The sequence below is a fragment of the Merops nubicus genome, unplaced genomic scaffold, assembly GCF_000691845.1.
Source record: "Merops nubicus isolate BGI_N331 unplaced genomic scaffold, ASM69184v1 scaffold21702, whole genome shotgun sequence".
In the NCBI taxonomy this organism is placed as follows: Eukaryota; Metazoa; Chordata; class Aves; order Coraciiformes; family Meropidae; genus Merops; species Merops nubicus.
The window spans coordinates 314-26,849 of NW_008595912.1; the positions used below are offsets into that span (position 1 = coordinate 314).

Below are 26,536 nucleotides of genomic sequence, written 5' to 3' on the forward strand. Positions count from 1 at the left end.
TGGCAAACACAGGATGCTTCCAAATCAATTCTTAAACAGACCACAGGTTTGCAAGCCTTTTTGCACCAAATACTTATCCATGCATATTCTCAATCATGTTTTAGACAATCCCACAAAGTTCGGTGTTGAACAAAACTTGGGTGGGATGCGCTAGGTGCTGCAGTAAAGATGAGGCCATGGAAATTATCAGGGGGCTGGAGCGACTCTCCTGTGAAGACAGGCTGAGAGCTGGGGTTGTTCAGCCTGGAGAAGAGTAGGCTCCAGGGGGACCTTATTGTGGCTTTTCTGTGCTTAACAGGGGCTTATAAGAAAGATGGGGACAGCCTTTTTATCAGGGCCTGTTGTTACAGGACAAGGAGTAACGGTTCTAAACTGAAATATAGCAGGTTTAGACTGGATATAAGGAAGAAATTTTTTACATTGAGGATGGTGACATCCTGGGGTGGGTTGCCCTGAGAAGTTCTGGGTGCACCATCATTGGAAGCATTCAAGGCTGGGCTGGATGGGGATTTGAGCAGCCTGATCTAGTGCAAGATGTCCCTGCCTATGACAGGGGATTCTGACTAGGTGGTCTTTGAAGGTCCCTTCCAAACCACTGGATGATTCTATGATGTGCTATCCCAGTGGAAATCTACCAAGTTTCTGAAACAAATTACTATTCAGGCTATTCAGCCATCTCAGTGGTTGTTGTTTTCTTCCCTCACAGTCATACCTGTAAATGTTTGTTTGCAGACCATCTGTATTGAAAGGTGTGGGATACAGGGAGCAAGCAATCTCTGAAGGGTTTCTTTAAGGCAAAGGGTCAGCCATCTTTTAAAGATGAGAAATGATCGTCTCTCAGGCATAAGGCAGGGCTACCAGCAGACAATAGTCAAACATCATTTTACAAAGATAGGGTTACAAATAACTGTCTGGTCCAGCTAAATAGGCTGTGTTGTGTGTGGGAGTAAGAAACCCCTTTTGAATTCTCAGGTTGGGCCACGGTGAGAGGTGGTGCCTCTCGAGGAGGTGGCAGAGGCCTTGGCTCCCCCAGCTGCAGAGCACAGGGAGAACTGGGAGCCTCGGCTTTGCCCAGGGACATGTCGCTGGCATTACTGGCAACTCAGTGACAGATCACAAAAGAAGCTACTGATTTTTAATTAGTCTGGGGCAGCAGCAAACCTTATGTCAGCTCTGCTATTATGCCATTACGAGGCTTCCTCTGTTGTCATTGTCACGTGTGACATGCAAACTCCTGCTCTGAAAGCGTGGTTTCTCCACTTCGGGGCACGAGGTATCGTGGGGCTGAAGATTCCACAAATTTAGCACAGTTCCACAATTTTTTTAGTGGACAACTTGCCATATGACCTGTAGTGGTAGAAAGGAGTCTTAACTGTGTTTGATCCTCAGTTAGGTGTAGGATTGTGCAAAGATGTTATGGAGACAGGAGTGTCCAGTTTCCCTTCTCTTCAAGACGGAGTGGCATGATGTTTATAAGTCTGCATTTGGCACCAAATAATACTGTGGGTAGGTTTTATTAAACATTCTTACTTTCATCACTAGCCGACCTCTTCTTCAAGTGATAATTGCATTGATCAGCTTATGACCAGAGAGGAATAATTATTTGTGTAGTTAGTTATGGGCACGATTCATTGTTTTGTGCAGAGCATCTTCATCAAGGGGGAAGTTGCAGATGGTTCTTCAGGAAGAAGAAGGTTCGCTTCAGGAAAAAAAAATGGTTTGTTAGATGGCTAATTGAAAATCTAGCATCAGGTCTTCTAGTGGAATGACGTGCAAAAAATAATCAGATCAGACTTTTCCCCTCCTCCCCCCAAACCCAGGAGAATTTTTACTCATACTACTTAAGTTACTGTGATGTCTCTGTCATGGTAAATGTTTTAGCGGTAGTTTTGGTGCTTTAGGATAATTAGAGTATGTGTTTGTCTTTATGTTTTCAAAATGTCTGGTCCTTTTGATCTTTTAAAAGGGTTGGCTTCAGCTCAGTGGGTATTTGGATTTAAGTTTAAAATAACAGACCTTGGAAGCTATGCTGCTGAATGATTCACTGAAGAAGTTTTCATAGGTTATTGTTGGGTGATATTTTTTGTTGTTGCTGCTTTGGGATTTGTTTTGTTTTGTTTCTTTTAATTTGGCTTTTGTTCAGTCTACTTCATCTTGGTCACACTGTAACTGTTGGTCAGGCATGCTGAGGTGTGAAGGAGGTTCTGGAAACTTTGTAGATGCTGCACAAGCTGTTTCCTTCAGTTCCTTTTCTGGTTGTATATTTTGGATCTTGGTTATGCATTTGGAAAGCCTGAATTCTTCAGTCTGAGAAAGAATAGTTCAAAGGTTAAAAAATGCAGTGGAGTAACTGAAGTTAACTTCCAGCATTCTAGTGATACACAGCTATAAATGGGCTGGAAGAATTTTACAGGTTTTTTGACTGGACATCTTGGTAACAGGTGCCAGCAGGCACATTGGTGTAGCTTCTGATTCTCAGGAAGAGAAATTATGCGTTGTGCATGGATATTAAACACCTGCAACAACTTAAGGTGATGCCCTAGATGATACAGAAATCTTTGGCCAACTAAAAGTGGGATGGGTGAAACAGAGTAGCAGTTGTTATTTTACTTTTTTTTTTCTCTGATTTATTGCAGACTTACCCCACAAATGTTTCATTTTCTGATCAGCAGCTGTTTTCCCAGATAAAATGGAAGCTGTATGGTTTTGTCTGAGTGATGGGTTGTGTTTGTTCTTCATTAGATTTTGCATTAAATTTTTCTCCTTCACAGAGGGGCTCCTCTGGGTGCGTGAGGCCACCTTTCCTTTGCTTCTCTATTTTCAGTCACACCAACTGTGTACAGATTTTTACAGTGTTCTTTATTCCAGTGACACAGTCATGGAAGAAGTGCTTGGTTTACAGTTCGTTCCAGTTTGGAGTACATGGAGTTTGATATTCTTGGAGCTTATACAGCATGTGTCCTTTACTGGCTTTGGACTCTAGCACTGTGTAATTCCTTGGGAGAAACATGCAAATTGTTTGAGTTATATCCCGGGAGTGTTTATCCACTAGTCCTTCCAGCCTCATGGGTGTTGTCTAGACTATCATGACCCTGATGAAGCAATATCATAATGGGAGGAAGAGAAGGGGAGGAACAGTTCTCAAGCAAAGCTATTCAGCCTGAACTCTTGGTGGCACTGGTGTGATTCCTGCCTTTCTACTAACTGCTTTGTTCCAGGTGGTGTGAATGTATGGTTGGATTTATCCTGTTTGCAACTGAACAGTTCCACAATGTTCATTGTGGAAGTTCACTACGAACCTTCAGTCATTGTGCTAAAGCTTCAGAGAGTCAGGATCAGCTACCTTCAGTGGAAGGAAAAGACCTTAGAGTAGGACAAGGGGCTTGCACAAAAGATCAAGAGATCAGGCTGTTGATTTTAAGGACCTCTGCTTCTGAGATGTCTTCATTTTCCTTTAGGTCCACCTCCAGAGGCTAAGCCTAATAGGGACATCTCTGCTCACAGATTATGTGGTGCTTTTGAGATCCTTCTCAAGGTGTGACGTGGATGACTCCCTGCAACCCAGGAATTCCACAAAGAGCATCAGAGACTAGTGTGCCTTTGCTGCTTGCGTTGTCTTGTGCTCGTGCCAAAAGATTACCTAGCTGATGACACTGATTATTTAATAAGAATTTGTTTCAAAAACAGTACTTGCAATTTATTACAAACCAGGATTTCTACCTCTTGGAGTCCTTTCTTTCAGCTACTCTGTAGACCTAAAGATAGTCAAAAAGTCATGGCTGCAGTGGCAGGTTATCTTAGAGGAGATGGAACATCTGGGAGTTTATGTAACTATGTGACCTATGCATGGAATATCAAAAAGTGTGTTGTCTTTAAACCCTGGGGCCCAAAGAGTAGCTGTATAGGTGTTCTCAAGGTACCCACGGCAGCCTGCAGTTTCTATGTTTGTTTAGATAATAGATGCTTCTTTGCTAAAATGCAGTGCATGTTAGGAAGGCCTGCAAGACAAGGTCTTTAGTCACCAAAAGAATTTTTGGAGCTATGTATTAGAGCTCAGCTGGCAAGTAGAACTTGACAGGCCATCTCACGTCACATATGGACCTGCCGTTCAGGGGTGATGAGTAATATTATGAGAAGGGTGATGCAGCAGCCCCTCTTCTGTGTCAGAAAGCACTTGATTGTTGCCTCTTGCTCCATGGGCTCTAGAATCGTCTGTCACTAGTCTACCTGGCTGCAGGATTGGATAAACCAGACTGCCAGATTGTGTCCTGGAGATCTGGTCAAATGATGTTGATGTCTGCTGAAGGATTTCCCAACCTTGATCTCTTCAGCTCGTGACACCACAGAAGGTGCCTGCTGCTTTTCTCCTAGAGACAGCCCGAGTCCTAGGCAGTCTCCTGGTTTCTTGAAGTCGAGTTAATCTTGCTTCTAACAAATATCCTATTTAATTTCATCTCCCAAAGAATACATGCTTTTCATTGCCAAGATATTTCACTTCCATTAATATCCTGGGACCAGCCATTCAGAATCTCCAGATCTCTTCTGCAGAAGCAGTTGATGTGTAAGATGTTCCATGTAGTTTGGTTGCTACGTCACATTCGTATTTGGGAGAAGCATGGTGTCACAATGACCGGAGGTTCTTAGCAGGAGTCTGCTAGGTGTAGTCATGTGGCCAAATAGGTATGGCTAGCTGTTCTCGTGATGCTCTCCTGGAACTGAGTTAGCTTGGTAAGTCTCTGTGCTTCTTGTCTTGGACTACCTGCATGAATTGAAGCAATTCAGATTAGCCATTAGTGCTATTAAATTTTATTTAGGGACAGGTATCACCTAACTTTCCAAGGGAAATTTCTTGATATTTTACAGTTTTGCTGCAGCCAGTGTCTGAAGGCATGCAAGGAAGAGAGCATCTCCAGGACGACAAGTGGGCTTTATTTGTTAATGTTCACAGGGCTGAGGCACACTCCCTAAGACTGCTCCTCTGCTGTTGAGAGGTGTGGGCATAGTTACCTCTGCACAACTGCTCTGGAACTGGGTAACAGATTGTATGAGCTTACACTATGATGAGGTAGAGTTAGTTGTCTGAGGAAACAGCGGGTCTGTCAGAGCTCAAGTTCTGTTGGTGGCCTTGTCTGATAAACAGGCCCATCCTTGACGTAAGTGGGCAACAAACTATGAGGGCCTTCACCAAGCACTGTGTCACAGAGATTGCCAGGGAGCCATGCTCTACTTGACAGCATGCTATCAATTCCCCTTGGTGTGAAAGTCTGTAATTTGCTGCAAGGTAACTGTTGTGGGGAGTGCTGGCTCTGGTTACTGTAAATCACTTCTAAGCATTTACTTTTCAGTGTGTCTTGTGTGTCTGGACACATCATAAAACCATGTCAGTAAATGTTATTTTTGCAGGCAAATAGGCAGGTTGAAGAGGATACCTTTTTTTTTTTTTTTTTTCCTAAAAGAACAGGTTAACACTGGGGTGTAATCTTTAGCTGAGAGTTGCTAAATAGAGAAGAGGAGTGGAGGGGTGCCTTTTAAAATACCTGTTCTTTCTCTGTCTTAACCTAGCTTTCTGTTGGGTAAAATACTGAAGTATAGTAGAGTTTGACACCAACTTTCGATTTTTCTGGGTGCTGCTAGCTCTCAGAGGTTGCTATCTGTTCGGGATCAAGGTAAGTCCTCTCCGTGCCACTATGTCAGCTTTCATTGCCAGCAGGGGAGTTTTCACCAGCAGTCTTCTCAAAGGTGGCACATTTTAGCACCAGTAACTTGCTATAATAAAACTTCCTGCCTTTGAGTAAAGTTTTCAGTAGGTCAAGGCCTTTGAATTGGATTTTTTTTTTTTTTAACATGCAGCAGAACATATTTCAAAAGATGTCTGCTTTTAAAAACTCCCACAAAATTTTGAGATATCACGTTAACTTTTCATCTGTTAAGTACACGTAGTAGAAATTAAATGAGTTGATGGAGGTTTTTTCCCATGTGATCATGTTCTGTACAAAACAAATTGGCTTCTGTTTCTTCTTTGTAAACAGATTTTTAATAGATTTGGGTTCCTGTTCTGTGATCTGACATCAGGGAGTGTCTCTGGAAGCAACAGTAACTTTTTCTTTGGTGTATTTGTAGTCGCTAGAAAGAGAAAGCAGAAAGGTTGTATCCAACTGAACGGAGGCTAGAAGAGCTAAGTGAAAGGATCTTAATCCCTCCTGAGGGAGGGTAGTGTCTGCGTTTCTGCTTGCAAGGAGATCCCTCCTTTGAACTGGTTTGCTTTTTCAAAACCTGTTGTACACACTGATGATGATGGAATCAGAGTGTTTTAATGACTTCTTGGTGGTTGTGCCTCTCTTAGTGTCTTGCAGATGTTTGAATTTCGTAGATTTTAGCCGGCATTTAGCACTGAGATTTGGGTGCTGTGGTGTGTGTCTGGCCGTGTCCCCCCAGCGGGAGGTAGGCTGACAGCTGTCCATTGTGTTAGGTGAGGCCTCTTGATTTCAGGTGCTGCTTATTTGGGAACTTCATAAGAAATTAAAGCTCATTTGTAATTCATGTGGCAGGGTCCCAAGTTAGTTTTGGCAATGCAGATTTTAAGTAGGTTATTACTAATTATTATTTGATGTGTCTCAGGAAAATGCTTCTTGTTATTTAAATTCATACAAGAGGTCTCTGCCATTTCAAGACTTAATTACTGATGTCGTGGGGGAGAGGCATGGTTTGGTGTTTGTTGGAGTTTTTTTTCCCCTCTCAGCATTCGGGGTGAATCCCTTGCAGCACATTTAAAATTGCTTGAAAACGGGCTACATTTTATTCGCCGTTTTGTGGGTTCTGTAACTAGTTTGTGCCCTTTACAGTTTACAGCACTGAAGTTCAAAAGAGGTTGGTTTGGGTTTTTTTAATAACTCTCACATCTGGTTTATTTGTTATCATAAGACTTGCTGCAGTCTGATTTTATTTTTGCCATCTCTAAAACAGCATCGCTACCAAAAGAAATTCTTGGTGATGTCTGATGAGATAATACTGAGATTCTGTTGGAAGGTTCTTATACTCTTTTCAGTAAAGTTGCACAAGCAGTATACAAAGTTACAGTATTTTTATGTAAAAAAGAGTAATGTCAAATAGCCTACATGCATATAATTTAGTAGCTGTGTCTGTATTTAAGATTTGTTATCATTTAGAGTATGGTAACATAAATCCAAGAGCTAAAGCCAGTTTGTTTGTCTCTGGAACTTAAAAGCAGGTGAGACCATAACACACAGCAGTGCTTAGCAAAACAATTTGTGAAGACAATAAACCACCTTTAAGTGCCTGTAGCCTCCCTGTACTAGTTGTGAAAATTTTACATCAAGTAACTTTTTTGTATCTACCTTATACCAGCGAAAATTTGGAAAAAGTGGAGGAAACCAAGTGGGGAGCAAAAAGCAGAGAAGTCTGTTTCACAGAAACTGATGGTGTCCTGATGTCTCAGTAACCTGAAACTCAGGTTTATGAAACATAGGCCATGGAACAAACCTCCTCTCCTCACTGGCTTTGACTAGGGCACATTAAAATACAACATTTAGTTTTCAGCACTGAAAGAGTTGGAACATGTGGTCTTCTCTTTTAGCCAGTATATCTTAAAGTTTTAGAAACATTTTAAGATCCTAATTTTGTTCCTTCTGTATCCAGTTCCTGTTTCTGAAAAATAGCACAACAATAAAGATGAGTTGAAATAAAGAAAGTTAGAAATAGTTTGTGTATTTCTGATTGGTAAAGTGTTTAAATTTTAAAGTGCTGAATTTGTTAATAAGTCTGTGTACTTGAAAACCAGGATGTTTTATAGTTGCTAACCTATGAAAACCGATGTTTCTTCAGGAAAACAGTGAAAGTGTAAATGCAATACAGAATTAAAAGCTATCAAACAGTTTACAAACTAAAATTGGCAGCTTCAAATGGCAGTGATTTTAAGTCAGTCTGCTCTGGATGATGTAAATTGAGTGAGTCAAATGTTGAAGTTCTTCAGGATTTTACACAGTTGTTGCTGTCTTGTCATGCTGTTGTGCATCAAAATAGGAATCAACTCCATGTCTTGACCTCTTGCTTTGAACTTCCCCACCTAATTTCTTTCCTCAAAATAGCAATGGAAGGTGAAATAATCTCTCTGGGGAATGTTGAAGCTGTAGGCCATATTATATTGCAGACTGATGGAGAAGGAGCTATGTATGCTAAGAACTAAAACCCAACTGGGATTTTTACTGTAGCCACGAAGCCAGCTGGCACTCAGTGCAGGTCCTTGACCTTCCAAGCCAGAACGGACACGTCCTGGCTGCCCGCTGGGTCCCAGGTCTGTGCTGACACCTGAAGTGTGCTGGGAGCAGCCTGGAGGGGCGCTGGGTGGACTGGTCAGTGCTCTGCTCTGATGGGGGAGGTGGTGCAGCCCTTCGGCACCGCTTCCTGTAGGGAGGGGACTTGGCCTCCAGGGGCGTGGAACTGGCTGAGAGGGAAGCCAGGAGGGGATCGAATGCTGCTGCCTGAAGTCACTGTGTGTCTTCTGTGTCTCTTGGTCAGCTTTTGAGATGACAGCTGTTACAGCTGTGGAGGAATTCATCTCCTAAACACACACACAAAAAAATAATTAATTTCTCTGAACACCTTGTAAAATAGTAAAGTAGTTACTGTCTGAGGGTCAGGTTATACAGAGGAGATCTGGAGCCACTTGTTACATTAGACCTTCTTACACTCCGGACTTGGGCATGAGTTTGTTCATAGTGAGGACCAAGGCCTGAGAATAAAGGGGGGGAAAAAAAAAAGAAAAAGCTACAGTAGTAAATGTCCTGTTCAGTGCAGTATCTGTGAGAAAGAGATAATTGATAAGCATTTTAACAGGTGTAAAACTTTGACAATTCAGTTGTGTTAGCTGGAACATGTACCAAAAAATCCAGAACATCCATGATTTTAGGACAGAGCTACAGCCAGTCCAATAAAAATAAATCTCATCTGATCCAATCAAGTAAAAACTGTGGGTAGGAGGTTCCATTTCAGCTGAACTTGTAGAGGTGCTCTTAATATTTTTTCATTCCATGAGAGAAATTGATATTGCTTTTAGCTGTTTTTTGCCTTCAATTATATGCAAATTATATGTAAACACTTACATTATTGGTGAAACAGTTTAATCTTCTAAACCTTTTGCTGAGTTTTAGTGCAATTTCACAAACTTTTCCCAATGTATTACCTATTTAGTTTAACAAGTGCTACCAGAATTACTGAAATAGGTCTTTGCTATTGCTGGGGTGATTTCACTGCTGGAAGCAAAGGGGGTGGCACCGCCAGGCCGTGCAGAGCTTTGAAGGCCCGTGGCTATTTTGAACCGGACTGGTTACAACTTTAAGATGTAAATAGGTTTATTTCTACAGTTGACAAAATTGGATTCTGGATGGAAAGCTGAACTGAGGGAAGGAGGGAAGAGTTCCCTACCTTTTTCTTAGCTCAGGGTGAAAACAGTATGTGAGGTTATTCCTTCATACTTAGTATACGAAATATGTATATGTGGATACTCAGAGCTGAGCGTGGCAGGGACAGCTGAAATATTGCATTGTGTTGAGTGGCGTGAGGGTGTATGAGTTGGGAGTGGAAAGCCTGCTGAGAAGTCGATAGCAGGCTGGATAGGACAGAGGGAGTCACGCTCGGTGCAGCCTTACCCCTACTGGCATTTGGGAACAGTTGCTGGAGTGAAGTGGTCCCAAAACAGTGCCTGGCTTTGTGTTCAGAAGAGCTGTTTGGAGCAGGGCAGGTGTCTGCTCTCTGCTCTCCTCTGAAGGGGGTGAGGTGTGTGCCGGGAGGTGTAGTGGCCCGAGGGCCCTGTCGTGCCAGGAGAGCCACACCTCCCTGGTAAACTGCCCTGCCTCTGTAGGGCTGGCCCTGGAGCTTCACCTGGAGAGGCTCTGGAGCTCCCCTGACACTGGGTCGTAGGGCTGCTGCTACCTGCTCAGAGAGGATGGACAACACAGCACCAAGAAACTTCTCTTATGATTTTAAGGGACAACATAGTGAATGTGCAGCTATACAGTGATACTTGTTTTCTTTCTGAGATTCGAAGGCGTATATTGTTCAGAAATTGCAGTTACCACCTTTGCGGTGCGCAGGGCGGGTGCGGGTGCCATCCCCTGCCCGGGCGGCTCCCTGGTGCAGCCACTCACGGTGCGTTCACCGCTCGGTGGCTTCCCTCCCTCTGGCTCAGCAGCCCTGCATGGCACCTGCAGAGAGAAAGACACATCTCCCAGGGAAATGGGCAAGGATATCGTTTACGTAATGTCTTTTCTGTGTTTCCTTACGTTGAATTGCATTTATTGTCACATGAGTACTTGTCTTACAGACTTGTCCTATCTCTCCTTGAACATCGTTTTGTAGTTAATATCTTTGCGAAAATACAGAGAAAGCGTACTAGGCTTCTGAAATCTTTCAGTAATATTTTCAGATATTACTCTAAAGGATGAATCTTCTCCTTCAGCTTAAAATATTAAGCCAGCATTGCTTCAGCTTGCTTTGCAAGGCTTAACTATTTCTGCAGTTATGTAAGTTTCAGTTATGTGATATTTCATGGGCATCTATTTAAACATACAACTATTATTTTTAGTTGAAATATAGACTATATAAAGACTTAAAAGATGTGGGATCAAGGTGGACAACCTTGGCAGCAATGGCCTTTGAACCAACAGCAGTGGATGCAGTCATTTCAGCACCAGCAAGATCCAAGTAAGTATATAGAAAGCTTTGTGGATTAATTTGTTTTAAATCTGTTACCATTTGAATTTTTGAGTCTATGTTACAAAGCATGACTGACAGTTGCGTTTTTATAGCTGCTCTCAAGGTAATGCATTTATGATGCTTTTCTGAACAGCTAGAAAAAAAGTGGAAAACATACATCAATTCAAAATGTTTTGATGTGTTTAATATGAAAAATACAGGCAAGCAATCTGAGTTATCCTGAATAAATTGTCAAAATTTTACCAGTCATGCAGATCAAAGTGTAGACCTCATGTACTTCTAGAGAATCTGTATCCCTCTCAGTTCTTTAGCTAAGCAGAACCATTTGTTTGAAAAAAATCTTTTTATTCAGTGCCTTTGTGGCACAAGTACTAATGCAGATGTGGACACAGAAAAATTCTCGGTGGAAGATCAGTATGATACTTGTTTCAGGTTACAGCAGTGATGCTCACAATCTCTTGTTTGGATATTTTTTTTCCCCACCAAAAAAATCCCAACATTTTAAACAACAGAACATAATACTTGTTATATTAAGAGTGAGGTGACAACAATTCATAGTACCAAGAGAAATGCAAAAATGGATAAAGAGAGTTTAGGCGTGTATTTGATACTTGTGCAGAGTGCTCAAACACACTTTTTATGATACTTTGTCACTTCAAATTCTTTAACTTCACTAGAGAAATGTATTGACTCTGACTTGATAATGAGCAAAAGACATACTAATGTCTTCATTCAAGAGTGCAATTTACTTACTGGTAGAAATGGTAGTAAAGAAAAAAAGGTGGGAGAGAACAGTAACACGTCAGAAGTCAAGGGTTATACAAAGAGCACCTTGTAAAATGTAGTTTTCTAACTGTATCTTTCTTACACTTGAGTCTTCATGAATTTAGAATTTAAGGCTACATATATTTCTTTCTCATATCAAAATTAGTTCACTAATGAAAAAAAGTGTATTGCTACCCCCTGTTCAGTGCTAATATGGACCTAAAATAATCTGCCTTGTGGCATTTTGAACACATGCAGCAAAAACTCCAGCAAGTACGTACTCTGACATTTCCTTTCAGTTTGTTTTACTGTACACTGTCAGTAAGTTTTAATGGTACTCGAGGTACTTGCTGAAGGTAAACGTTGCCCATTTCTGTTGAGCAATGAGAGGTGTAATTGAGAATCAGTGTTAAACTTCAGACAGGTGAATACTAACCTTATAAATATCCTCTGTTTATTTTAGGCCAGATTGACTGGGCTGCCTTAGCTCAAGCATGGATTGCTCAGCGAGAAGCCTCAGGGCAACAGAGTGTAGTGGAACAACAAGGAATGATGCCAAATGGACAGGATATTTCAGGAATAGAGACTGGTCCAAACAACCACAATAATTTTCAGGGGGATCCCAACTTCAACAGAATGTGGCAGCCAGGTTTGTTTTCCTTCCCACTTATTCCTTGTCTTCGTGTAATGAAATTTTCTTTATGTCAGGCATTTTTGGGTTTCAAGATGCAAAACTACCAGTAGCATCAACTAATAAACTGAGTATCACAGCTGCTACTTTCCAGTCAGGTGTTCCACAAAATGGGTGCCAGTACAAAGGTCTGATAATACAAGTTATGCATTATTTCCCTGGATCTCATTGTTACATCTTATGTTTTTGGTTGCTTATCCCCCTGCACTAGGGACAGCAGCACTGGGGGCAGCAGGATGTCTCAGAATTAAAGAGCATCTGCTGCCCTCTCCTGTAGTGCAATACTTGCTTCTGGCCTGATCTTGACATATAGAATGAGTTCACAAGATAGCTGGCAGATGTTGACGTTTGGTGTCTTAAAATCTTAAAAAAAGGAGATAAGCAAAATTCTATGTGCAGAATATGTTTTTATTATGTTTCATATAATTAGTATTTGCCCTTTGACTGAAGCATCTGGTTGTCATCTGGCTAATTTTTCTGTTATTGTACACGAAAGTTGGTTGAATGCTTCTGTTAGTATCTGTTATTTTCAGTTCTTCGACTTCATCAAAACTTCAGTTTTGGTGAGAATTAATTTTCTTTTTAAAACTTCATTGAATTACACTGTTGGTAAGCATAGGGTAGCAACGAGGTATTTTCTGTTGAGAATTTTTCAGAAGTTCTTTCCTGAAAGTTTTGTCATGCTATCATACTGTAATACAATTCAAAATGTGTGAGCAAGGTAGTTAGAAACCTGATTTTTACTGTGACTATTCACATTTACATGCAGTGTTTAATAAAATTTGGCTTAAAACGTCATTGGTGGTCCTTACGTGTGCATAACAAAAGGGAGGTAGCCATCAGGTTTCACTTAAGTTCCACCTACCTGCCGTGGGAGATAAGTTATTGTAGCTACATGTAAGAATTTTAACTTTACTGTGTCATAGGATCATAGAATGGTTTGGGTTGGAAGGAACCTTAAAGATTGTCTAGTTCCAACCCCCCTGCCACGGGCAGGGACACCTCCCATTAGAGCAGGTTAGTCAAAGCCCCATCCAGCCTGGTCCTGAACACCTCCAGTGATGGAGTATCCACCACTGGGTGTGACAGCACATAGAGTGTATTCTAGCTGTATTTCTGTATAGTAAGTAGAGATTTTCACAGTAATACTGTGTTACACAGTTAGACAACTGTGGTTTTTCATATGATCTAAATTCTTCCTTCTATGCTTTTTCTTCTGTGAGGTGCAAGAGTAATATCTAAGTGGCAGTTTTTCCAAATGGTCACAGAATGGTAAAAGTGAGGAAGACATTTCATTAATAAATGTTTGATTTTCAGGCTCACGCAGAGGATGCAGAACAGGAAAACATCTTAGATGTAGGAGTGGGAGTAAAGTAACACCTTTTGTTAATGGGAAACAATGCACAATGCATTTTATTGTCACTGGGTATATCTTTGGAAGAATGTGATGTTTTCCCTGGTTTTTGAGACACTGGTAACAACTGTGCTGATGCAGACACAACTCAGCCTCCCTTAACGTAGGCAACATCATTCTTAATGTGTAAAAATAGTCACAGCAGGCAAACTAAATCATGGCATGTGTGGCTAGCCAAAGTTCTCTTCACGTATTTGCTCTGTTTCTATAAAGCTTCATCTTTCTCCATATCCTTCCAAGTTTCTTTTTGGATCCAAAAGTCCTTTACATGTACAAATAAAGCAAAATGGCAATCTGAAAGCCAACTGCTTAACTGGCAGGCAAGTCGTTTTGAAGGGGTTCGTGTTCCACAGCTGAAAACAGCATCTGTTGTATGGGACTTGCAAGCTTTCGAGTCAGCTGACTTGAAGTAAACTGAGCATTGAAATAGTCTCAAATTTTAGCACCTACATTTACGAAGAATAACTCTTATAACCTATATTTAAAGGATAAAGGATTCTATCCCTTGGAATACTTTAGAAAGCATTCTTTCCAGGACTCTGGAAAATGCTTTGAACAGTCAGCTAAACATGGCCTAGCAGAGTGACAGTGAGAGGGAAAGGAGTGTTACTATCTCTGAGCCTATCAAAAAAATTAACCACCAGGTAGCAAAGCTACATTAACCACTTCTAGCTGCTACAGTAATGGATCCAATTGTCATGCTAATGGGAAGGGCACTAAAAATTAGAAAACCAGAAATGATTATTAAAGGACTGGATGGAAGGAAGGAATTAACCTGAGAGGATAGATATTAATTTAGTTACTGGTAAAAGGTACAAGGTAGTTCTGTCACAGTCTATAAACATTTGTATAGTGGACATAACTTTAGGCTGTTTTCCTAAGAAGACAAAGCTTATGAACACATGAACTATGATTTCCTTCCTTAACCCTTTTCACTCTGTTAGCCAATTGTAACGTGTTTGAGGGCTTAGGACTGTAGCTTATGGTAGGACCCCTGCTAGATATTGGAAAATCCAGAGAATTGTTCATTGTCGAGACACAAGACTTTGGAAAGCAGGTTTCAGTGGTTGTGCTGCTCACAAAACCAGTTGCCTTCTGTAATCAGTCTTTTAAGTCTATTATGGAAAGGAATAAAATATCTCATTACTTTGAAAGTTGAAACAACATAGAAATAGAGGAGCAGGAGGAGTTCTTTAACAGTTTACATAATGTAGAGGTACTATGATGGACTCTATCCCTGGAAATTTCTAAAAACAAATTTACAGTGTCTCTCTGTACATTAATTTCTGCCCCCTGCCCATGTTTTAGTTGGGTTACAGTTATTTTTATTTCCTTCATTCAACTGAAGAAATTATTGAGGCAGTATAATTCAGCCTGTAGATTGGTGATTCTTTGTAACTTTATCTGTGTTGCTTTGAGGAGCGTTTTGATAAATACAAGATCATTGAGTGATCGGTGACTCCTATAAATCATACTAACTTGGTATTGAATTGTATTCTGAATCCTAAACAGAATGGGGAATGCCTCACCAACCCCCTCACCCACCTCCAGATCAGCAGTGGATGACTCCAACCCCAGGTCAAATGGAAATCGTTCCTCCATCTGAAGACAGCAACAGTCAGGACAGTGGGGAATTTGCTTCTGACAACAGGCATATTTTTAACCAGAACAATCACAACTTTGGGGGACCTCCCGATAACTTTGCAATGGGGCCAGTGAACCAGTTTGACTATCAGGTGAAACATATTTGTTGCTTTTATATTGATGTGCAGAGTCCCTTCCGTGGATGTGTTCCTCTAATGTCATCCAGCAGCGACTCTCACTCTCCACTTCTGCAAACATCTACAGAGTCTGTTATCTGCTCAGATACGTTTTTACCAAGTATTTTACAGAAGAGACTTTAGAGTTTTCAGTTCTGTTCTAAGACCAAAGGGTTTTTTTTTTCCATATTAGTAATGAGAAATGGCTGTTGTCTGCAATGCAAAAATAATTCACTGTGTTCCAGTATAGAAATTAACATTATATAGTTTTGTGTTTAAAAAAAAAAAAAAAAAGGAAAGAGGAGGAAAAAAACCAGTTCAGAAATACATGCTTAAATACACTACATAATATGCCATAGGGCACAGCCTTGTCTTTGCAGGGAGATAGACTGGATGATCCGTTGATCCTTTCCATATCTATCTACTGTGAATCTTTCTTCGAATAAACACTGGTATTTCTAAAAAACCAACATCCAATTTTTCCTTCATTCTGGCATATAAATTGCATAGCACAATAAATCTGTAGATGATTTTAGCACTAGTAATAGCAGGAGGCATTGCACAGATCTTTAAACACAAAGGTTTTTCTTCTTTCCCCTATTTTCATTATTTTTCTTTCAAAATTCCTGTTATAAATGACAAGCTGTACCTGTTAAAACACCTACCTCCTGTTTCTAAACCCAAGGGAAGATGGACAGAAGTACATTTCTGTCTTTGGCCAATTTCTCTCTACTATTAAATATTGTTAGGAAGTGAACGAGAATTTTCAGATACAATAGTTTATTATAATTTCCTTTGTTTACTGTTGTGAGACCAACTGTTAAAATTAATTCCTCTAAGTAACAGACAGAACTTCTTTTGCAGTGAGTAGCAGAGGGATGCTTGGGCTGAAATTGAGTGGAAGAGTGCTTCTACCACTAGTGACTTAAGTAAATAATCAATAGAATATAATACAAAAAGATATAACTTTCTTCCTAAACACTCTGAAATAGTTGTATTAGGCATTTTAGGGCACCAAATATTGAACAAAAAACCCTCTCATGTAGGCCTCAAAACTAGTGATTTTTGGATTGTATACAGCTTGCTCAGAACCCAGGGTCTGTACCGAACTTGTATCTTTATGCATTTCATATTTTAATTGGCCATATTAATAACATCTGTGAGTGATAACTAGAAAGTGCACAGTGCAAAATTCTTTTGTAATAAAACCTTGAATTTTTCACTTTTGTCTTCACGTTGCAGCTACAAGGAAAGACTGCTAGCATAGCTAGATTTTAAACTCTAATTTTGTGTACTCTTCATTTATCTGCATGCTTTGATGATAAGCTCACAAGGAACCGCTGGAGACAGATGATGAGCAAAGGGCTTTAGCACAGTATGAAAGGAGATTGGTTGAATCCCTTTTAGCTTTATTAGTATCCCTGCTTAAATCTAAGTTTCGTCATTAAATATTTAGGAAAACTTGTTTCTTGGAGACCACAGAAAGAGATTGAGAGATCTCAGTAGCCTAGGAATGGTGGATTCCTACTTGCATGGATTTCTGTAGACCGACTTGCTCACATGCTGTATTTAGTGTTACATGTGAAGAAAAATAAACTGCATTACTCTTTCAGCATGGGGCTGCTTTTGGTCCACCTCAAGGTGGATTTCATCCACCTTATTGGCAGCCAGGACCACCAGGGCCACCAGGTCCACCAGCACCTCCTGCACCTCCTCAAAATCGAAGAGAGAGGCCCTCGTTCAGAGACCGACAGCGTTCGCCTATCGCCATGCCTGTGAAGCAGGAGCCTCCACAGATTGGTACATGTTAACCACTCCTTAATGAAAAAAACATAAAAGCTGTGTGTTGAAAAGAATTGCAAAATTTGAAGACTTTAAAAAAAAAATAAAGTAAAAAGGAAGGGAAAGGAAAAGCTACTGTAGATTTTCTTTTTCCCCACAGTCAGATCTGTGGCTTCTTTGGTTTGGGGTGGAGGGTTTGCTTTTGGTTCTTGGGAGTTTTTTCTTCTTTGTGGGAGGGGATAGGTTTTTTTGGTCTTACAAAACTGTAAACCTTGCCTATGTAGATGCTGTGAAGCGTAGAACTCTGCCTGCCTGGATTCGTGAGGGTCTGGAAAAGATGGAACGAGAAAAACAGAAAAAACTGGAAAAAGAGAGGATGGAGCAGCAGCGTTCACAGATGTCTAAAAAAGAAAAAAAGGAAAGTGAGGAGGCTGAAGAAGGGGATGGCCCACGGCTACCTCAGAAAAGTAAATTTGTAAGTAGAAGGGTTTGCTTTTTGCTCAGGTTTGTATTTCTTGAAACATGTCAACTTCTTGGCCTTTTCAAAAGAGAGACTGTATTTCTGGTTATCTCTTTGTTTCTATGGCTTGAAGGAAATTTAGGCTGCTGCTTTGTTGATATTTACCTGGTGTTTTGAAGTTGTTAAGGTCTGAGAGGTGGACGTATATTATTTCATCTGTAGCAGCAAAGAAACAGTGATGAAATTGGGCTTTTTTTCTTTTCTGTATTTTGGGAACATACATTTTGGGTTTCTGAAGGCTTGAATTCTAAATCAGTAGCTGAACAAACTCAAATACCTGTATTTGCTAAACTGAACTCATTTAGGAAGCCTTTTGTTGCCTTCACTTCAGCAGTTATCTCATTTGCTGGCAGTTCTGAGTACCTGTCTGGCAGTGAACTGACAGCTGTGTATTTATTTATCTCATGTGGTTAGAGCTACCTGCATGTTTATTAGGAGAGGAGAGGGAGTTTTATCATAGCTGTTATACAGATTTCAGTATAAAGTAAATCAAGTTGCCTGTCATAAATAGAAACTAACGAGTTTTACATTGTGAGTTTTCCTGAAATGTATGATGCTGTTCTTGTAGGACAGTGATGAGGAAGATGAAGATGCTGAAAACACAGAAGCTGTAAGCCTTGGGAAAATCAGCAGGAGTCCGTCCCCAGCTCCTCAGGAGGAGCAAAGTGAGCCAGAAATGACAGAAGAAGAAAAGGAGTATCAAATGGTATTAATAACTGCTGTCTATTTGCTCATATTTTGGGGGCACAGCAAAGTAAACCACTTTTTTTTTCTTCTTGGTACTGTCAGCAGAGTTACAATACAGATCATACAGTAAAGCAGGCTATATTTGCATGTCTCTTTATAAATCATAGAGTCATAGAGCTGTCTTTCTCACATAGACAAGTATATAGGTTATATAACTCGGATCTAGCACAGTAGTGAACAAATGTAGTGACTATAATCTTTACACTGATGGTTATTAATTGTATGGTTTGGCATAACTTGTCAAATTCCTGAAAACTTCTTAATGATTAAATACACGTGTCTGAAACCTGTGCTTCAACCTCAGTTCCTATGGAAGGGAATTTAAGGAATGTATTCTTGCAAGAAAGTGCTAGAAACCAAAGTACAAGACCAGCAACAATTTGAATGTCTGCAGAAATCTTGTACTTTGAAGTCATAGTTGTAAGCTAGGTGTACAACTGAGACCTTGTTATTAAAGGCCCTAAATTCTAAAAAGTTTAATGAATGTATTTTTGTGAAGCACATGGCCAGACTGAGCTGCTTAGAGGAGTAGCTACCAACATTTCAGTTTTGTAATAATAAAATCCTATACAAGTAAACTGCTGATTTTAGGAGTTGGTGTCAGTGAGACAGTATCCCAGACAGAAATGTGCTTTTTATTTTTTGAAAGGAAAAAAATGGGATCAGTCAGGATTTGCTGTATCATCTCTGGCATTAGGGATCAGTGCCCTGGGTGGCCGTCTGTAGTACACGTGGATCCGGTTCACAGTCAAAATACAAACTGTTCTGCAAGTTCTGAAATCAGGGCAACTTTAAACAGTTTTAGACTTACATTTCTGAGTTGTGTCTATTTAAAGAAGTCATTAAATAAAAGGTGCAGGAGGGTACTTTCACAGCCATCAAAAGAATTGAAGCTCTGTGGATGTAATTTGAACGCAGCATTTATTCAAGAGGTTTTTTGCCTTTATTTGTATGTACAATTTCCCTCAGATGATGCTGACAAAAATGCTGCTGACAGAGATTCTCTTAGATGTCACAAATGAAGAAATTTATTACGTGGCCAAAGATGTTCACCGTAAAGCAACTAAAGGTGTGGCAGTCTTTTCATTTTATTTTATTTTTAATTTATTATGTGAATATTCTCTATTTGCATGTCTCTAGAACATTTAACCTCCATAGTTATCCCCTGAGAGCAATTCCAGTGTAATGCATCCAACTCGGTAGAGTTCAAATCCAGTAATCATGTACTGTTGTCCTGTGCAGTGTATCGTGAGTTAATTCAGTTGCTCCATTTCTTTCATACAATTCATTTTAGTTAAAATGGTACCTGTGTGTCAATGGCTCTTGAGTTGTAGCTGTTTCTTAATGCGATCATCCTTATCTCAAGTTCTTAGCTGTTCAAAAGTGAAAAGGGACAAACTTTGAGTTCTCAATTAGTAGTTCATTTTCTTTCACTATTAATATGTATTGTACTTCCGTAACAGATTTTCTAACATAGCTGAGTTAATCTAAATCTGTAACTACTGAAACTTGAAACTTATGTGCAGATGCTGTAACTTGGAAAGTGATTTATGAATATCTGTTTGTTTTTTCTCTGTTCACTGTTAATTTTCAGTTAAACTCTAAATCTTCACGGTCAGAAAATCTAGAAGTGGTTTTAAATGGATGATGCGTTTTTAATGTTTCTTCTCTCCCTCCAAAGAACAGCAGCAATAGTAGTAGATTTAACAATACCATAGACTCATGACTATGAAATCGTGGCTATTTGTGTTAACATGTTGTTCCTGTTGTTGATGTGATACAAAGCTCCTGCAAAACAGCTGGCACAGTCCAGTGCACTGGCTTCCCTCACTGGACTCGGTAAGTACGTTCCTGATTTTTGAGAGGGCTTAAAAGGGGAGTTTGGCTCTTGCCTTGCGTTTCTAGACATTGCATTTTGAAACCAGATTTTAATTGCCCAGGAGTATGGGTCGCTTTCTGATAACTTTATCATTATCAGCACCTTTGTTTGTTCCACAGGTGATCCTACTGATATAAGTGGGATGTTTTTTGGAGTAAAGGACTTAGTGTGAGTTAGTGTATGAGAACTTGCCCTAATTTGGAAAATATATAAAAACTTAGATAAACTTACTTTTCAAAGTATGATTGTTTCAGAAGCACACTGCGGTCTTCAGAGGAATACCGCTTTATATTTTTGCTCTGCTATTTTGATCTATCCAAACAAGAAGGAAAAGTTGATAGAAGAGTAATGTGAAAGTCTATGAATAAAAATATTGTAATCTTTGGAATTACTATTACTTTATCAGAAAGCTACATAAGCACAGAGGCTCCCATATCATATATTACCAGAAACAACAAAGGAAAAAGAGATTGAAATTCCAACTTGAGCCACAACAGCAAAAGATCTTTCCCAACATGCTTTTTATCATCTAAAATGTACAGCAACAGTGTCAGTGATCATTTATGTGCTTATTACATGGAATTCCGATGAATTAGATTAAATGTTATCATCACAAGTATTCACATGTTTTAAAACTAACTCAATAAAGATTGTAGGAACCTCAGACTGAAGGAGAGTAAAATATCTTCATGTCAGATGTTTCAATTGCCTTTATCTTTCCTGTCAGTGCAGTAGTAATTAATATCTCTAGAGGAGAAGACAGCCCATTTGTGTTCCATCTCCGTCCCTGTCGAAGTGCAGTGTTTTCTGAATCAATATAGAAAAATTGATATGGCATTCAGAATTTCTGTAGCCTTGGACTACGGAGGCGGCTGAAGTCATTTCAGAGGTGTCTTCTGGGGAAGGTCCCAGGCATTTCTGCCCGGTTGCTGACACAGAGGCAGGCACTGTTACGATCTCCACAGGGAGCTTTTTTGCCCTTCCATACAATCGAAAAAGTACCATGATCACAGTGGTTGCTTGCCGAAAATAGACGAGCTGTTCCAGAAGGAGTAGAACCAGACAGTGAGCATCAATGCAGATATGGGGGCCTCGATCACACCAGTCAAACCAGAATAAAGTGACTTCTTCAGAGAAGAGGAAGTGAAGGAAGGGCAATATTACTCTCCTCTTTGCCCCACAGAAATATTAAGAACAAAGCTTAATCTTTCCTCGTGATAGACTGGACTTTATGCATGCAGGTGGACTGGGTGGTTATGGATCAGGAGACAGTGAAGATGAGAGGAGTGACAGAGGCTCTGAATCATCTGATACTGATGATGAGGAATTACGACACAGGATCAGGCAAAAACAGGAAGCATTTTGGAGAAAAGAGAGAGAACAGCAACTACTGCTGGAAAAACAGCTAGAAGGTAAATCAGATAATGTCTTCTTACTGTACTTCTGTATATGGAGTTTACTACTTAGTGTATGTAAATTGGTGGGAGAAGAAACACATTTTAAACCAAAAGTTATGTAGCCAAATTTATAAATAATGGTCTTTAATTAAAAAGTTTTACCAAAAATATACTACTTGAGCTACTTGATCAAAATGGGGTTTGCTTCTTTTCTTTCCCGTAAGAAAAATGTCCGTGTAGTGTCTTCTGTAAGCTATTCTACTGCAGTGGGGAAAGAGCAGACGTGGTGCACGCTATGTACTATAGGTGTTGTACTATATAAATAACAGCATCGCTTTATAAAAATGCACGTGTGTGTACAACACATTTCTAAAACATGATTAGTGTCTCAGTTGTGACTAGGGGATAAATTTCACCTTTCTGCACCAGGCTACAGTCCATATAAACTTGATTCTTTAAAGTTGTATACTCTAAGTGCATGAAGCACACGTCACGTCCTTTGAAGAACTTGCCTTTCTGTTACCTAATCTCCAGCAGTACACCTTTCAGGATGTGCAGTGGGAGCCTGGAGTTTCTTTCAACTTGCTGTTCTCAGCTGTAGTTAAGGCATGTGTCCATGCACGTCGTCTTCATAACTGGGTTTTTATGCTTCATACCGAGGGAAGATGATGGAACCCAGTCAGTTCACACTTAGCCTCTGAGAAGGAGGCAGGCTTGATTTTTAAAAATTAAAAATAAATCTGTGATTTACTTCTGCTTCTCCAGACAAGGTAAGGTTTGTCCTTTTGTACCAGTAACGTAGGTCAAAAGGGTATCACAGTCACCTTGTGCTGCTGGAGAGCAGTTTAGATCAGTGGATGAATACAGTGCTAAGAAACCGTGATCTAAATTCCTAAGCTGGAGGAGAAAGTAAGTGCTGTTACTGTCGCATACTTTTCTCTTACTTTAAGATGGATGATTTCCTCCTTTCTATTTTAAAGGCCTGGAAATAAGACATAGGGATCCTTTAATAAAAGGCTGAAGTAGCTAAGCTTTTGATTTCCTTAATATTTCTCTCTTTGAGTGTTTTAAGATTTATGTATAAAAGGATAGTGACTGAGTGGTGGCCTATGACCTCTGTCTTCCTAGTGCAGGAAACCAGATGCCATTTTGGGGACATTCACATGCGGCTATTTAGAGAAGTACAAATCTAGAGTGAAGAAGCTGATTCTATACGTCTAAAATACTGAAGAATACTAGATGCTGGGTCGTTTGTAGTGGCATTTAGGAAGGCCAGAAGATACCCAGTATACAGTCTGGCATCTTCTAACGTCCACTAGCTTCTGCTTGTATTGCCTAATAACTTGGGGACCAGATGGAATTGTTTTCTGGGTTAGATTTGACCATCAGTTGCCATTTGGATCAGTCTGGGTTTCCAGATGAAGTTTTATTTCCTAAGTGAATACAGGAACTGATGTTCCACATCAAAAAAGGCCGTTTTTTGGCTACAAGTGTTGTATATTAGTTTTTTTTTTTTTTTTCTGGGTTCAATTTAAAATGGGAAGGGGAGTTAAACTTGGCCAGTGATGCAAAGGATCCTAGGTTGCACAGAAATAAGTAAAACTTTAAAATGGGGAACCTCTGGGAAGTGCTCAGAGGGTCTGAATTTCCTTATTTTTGCTATATGAAAATCTTGGCCTGATACTCATTATGTTACTATCAAGAGATGTATTTTTAATTCTTCTGTTGTCATCTTGCCACATTTATAGTATTTGCTGACTACCAAACATAATCTCAACTGACATTAACTTTTTGTTTTGTAAGAGCTTCACCATCTATCTGCATTAAATGCTGTGATCTTAACTTTTGAGCTGAATCTTAAAAGAATTATTGACAAGTATATATATATATGTTCTTTTTTAATGCTATTCCTCCCTTTTTTTGGAATTCATTAGCTAAAAACCTTTTTAAAAGCATGGAAAAGTGTAAGTTGCTTGTACCTAATTAGCATTTAGGACTAATCTTAAGTTATCCTTGGCAAATGACATAGACCCAGGGTGTGAAAAGGTTGCAGGAGGAAAAAGTGTGTGTGTGTAGCCAAATTTGAGAGTTCTGGTGCTCCAGGTATTCATTTGAGAAACATGAAATAACATCAAGGACTTCTGAAAGTGTCTGGGTTGTGCACTTTTTCTAAACAACAATTTGTCTAGGATGATAAAAAAAGGAAATAAGTTATTTGGCAGGTAGTTGGCATAATGGCAGACAGTGTACAAATATTGTGAAAGGCGCTTGGAAATTTGGTTTTGCCAGAAGTAACGGTGCAGAAATTACTGGCCTATTGCTCCAAATTGTGTTTTTCTTCTGTATATGGTTTTATTTTTCTTTTTCCAGAAGAAAAGCTACAAAATGAAAGAGTTTCAAAAGAGATGAATGAATTTCTCAACAAAGAGCAAAACAGTAACTCAGCATCACAGGAGGCAAAAGAAACGGAAGCTGATCTGGTTCATGAAAAGAAGAGATCTCCAAACGCAGTCGCCCCGGATCTAGAGCTGAAAAAGGAGGGTAAAGAGAGGGCAGGCAGGAGTGGGTCAGGCAGCTCGAGCAGTGGGAGCAGCAGCAAAATAGCCGAAGCAGCAGCAGTAGCAGCACCGCGTCTAGCTCCTCCTATAGCAGCAGCTCAGGCAGCACCCGCAGCTCGTCGCGCTCCTCCTCTCCCAAGCGGAAGAAGCGGCACAGTCGCAGTAGGACGCCCTCGCATAAGGTCAGGCGCAGCAGGAGCAGGAGTTACTCGCACAGGAACAGGAGGGAGAGGAGTAGAAGCAGGGAGAAGGTGAGGGAGAGGAGGAGACCTAGCAGAAACCGCAGTGCTGAAAGAGGGGAGAGGCGGCGAAACCGGAGCCCTTCGAGGGAGAGGAGCTGGGACAGGCGCAGGAGTAGCAGCCGCTCGCGAGACAGGCGCGCCAACCGCGCCAGCCGCAGCAGGAGCAGGGACAGGCGTAAGCCTGAAGACCAGCGTAGAAGCCCTACTGGAAACAGGCACAAACATAAGGGAGAGGGTAAAGACCAGGAAAGGAAGAAGGAGCAGGGCGGAGGTGTAGACAAAGATAGAAAAAAGAACAGAGAAAGGGAGAGAGATCAGGAGAAAAGAAAAGATAAGCCCAAAAAAGAGGAAAAAGAAAGTAAGGCTGGCAATCATGACGACAGTAGGTTGAAGAGAAAAAGAGACAGCGAAAGAACTTTCTCTCGCGGTGATTCCATATGTGTAAAAATAATAAGGCAGGATTCCAGGCAAGAAAGCAAAAAAATTTGTACCAAAGATAGCAAAAAACGGTCAGGCTCTGAATCTAGTGCGAGGAGTAGTTCTGAGTCGCCAGGAAGCAGTAAAGAAAAGAAGGCCAAGAAAGCGAAGCATATTCGGTCATGCTCCATGGAGAAATCTCAAAGGTCTGGTAAGAAGGCAAGCCGCAAACACAAGTCTAAGTCACGATCAAGGTAGTATACTTTTTAAGTATTTTGTCTGACTTCTCTTTTTTATTTTTTGATATTCGTCTTCATGTGTACGGCATATGAACTTTTAAAGTAAAGTATGGTATTTATTAAATTCTTTTGTCTTGGGCAAAAGTAACTTTGGAAAATCTTTTTAACTATTAATTACTAAGCCTAAAGTGTGTGTGGGTTTGGGGGTCTTTTATTTTTTCCAGCTAACTTTTTCCCCTTTTCCCTTATTTTTCAGATCAACAACTCCTCTTCGTCGTAAACGCTGAGGAATTTATGGCACCAGTGCTATGATGTTTAAAAATTCCATGAGTTATAAAAGGCTTGTCTCATTATAGAGGCACATTGTGGCTATGTAGGTGAAACCAGAATCCTTTTTTTATCTGTAAATAGGTGTATTTTTTTCCAAATGCTGCTCAGAATTAAATACCTAATAGGATTTCTTTGTATTACATTTTTTCAAGAACGGTAGTGCTTATTAAGACTATAAAACAGGCCATTCTCTTTCAGCTGTAATGTTCTTAAAATTACTATTGAATGTACTGTGATGTCAATAAAGCTCTTTAGTTCATTTTTTTGTTTAAAATTCTTGCACCCGAATTTTGTGTTAAATTGTAGAAAGTACTTAAAAAAAAAACAGAAAAAGGCAGCTGCTTTTTTTTTTCAGTGTAACAATTTTTAAAGTACTTGAAAAACATTTTAACCTAAAACACTTGTCAGAATATGTAATCCATGGACATGATGAAATTAATCTATTGGGGGGTGTGGAAGAACAAAGAGAAGACATCTTATTTTTTCTTCAAATACGTGTAATAGATTTTTAATAACCTTTTTCTTTGGACTAGCAAGTAATATATGCTGTGTGTGTAAAATCTGGGTCACTGTAATACAAGCTATACTTGAACAGACTGCACCCCGTTAGAAATACGTGTGACTGACTGATCTTGTGTGACAGTGTCAAGATCTGGAACTATATTCCTCACCCTGCCTTCAGAGAGAACTTTCTTAATGTTCAGGGATATTACAGGAACAAGACTCGGTATTTTAGACGTTTTTACAGAATATATTTATAAATGGCACTCAGTGCACATTAGAAAACTGACAATAGGCTAACTTTACATTTTGGCACATGCATTAAATGTGTAGTAAACATTCAAGCTGGTTATTTTTGTTAGTGTTCGAGAATTGTGATTGCTCTAAAGATAATACATTGATTAGACAGCAATGTAACTATTTCTTGGGGGGCTTTAATATCACCATAAAGTGAAAGAGAGCACTGATTGCCTCCTCCTTCAGGAAATGAACTATTGCTGTTAGTAACAAGAGTGCAAAATGATACTAGTTAAAAAAAACATACTCCAAACAATACACAACCC

The 26,536-nt window shown here is 39.9% G+C and overlaps 1 protein-coding gene across 1 annotated transcript; it reads left to right on the plus strand.

The window, feature by feature from the left end:
• Positions 1-10,374: 10,374 nt before the first annotated feature.
• Positions 10,375-25,920, plus strand: PNISR (PNN-interacting serine/arginine-rich protein). Its single transcript, XM_008936229.1, is given in 12 exon segments — positions 10,375-10,719; positions 11,960-12,145; positions 15,114-15,337; positions 16,975-17,161; positions 17,428-17,618; positions 18,232-18,369; positions 19,380-19,479; positions 20,196-20,249; positions 21,531-21,701; positions 24,057-24,289; positions 24,292-25,157; positions 25,399-25,920. Coding segments are annotated over 12 exon segments (2,469 nt in total). The 5' UTR covers positions 10,375-10,631; the 3' UTR covers positions 25,430-25,920.
• Positions 25,921-26,536: the final 616 nt, after the last annotated feature.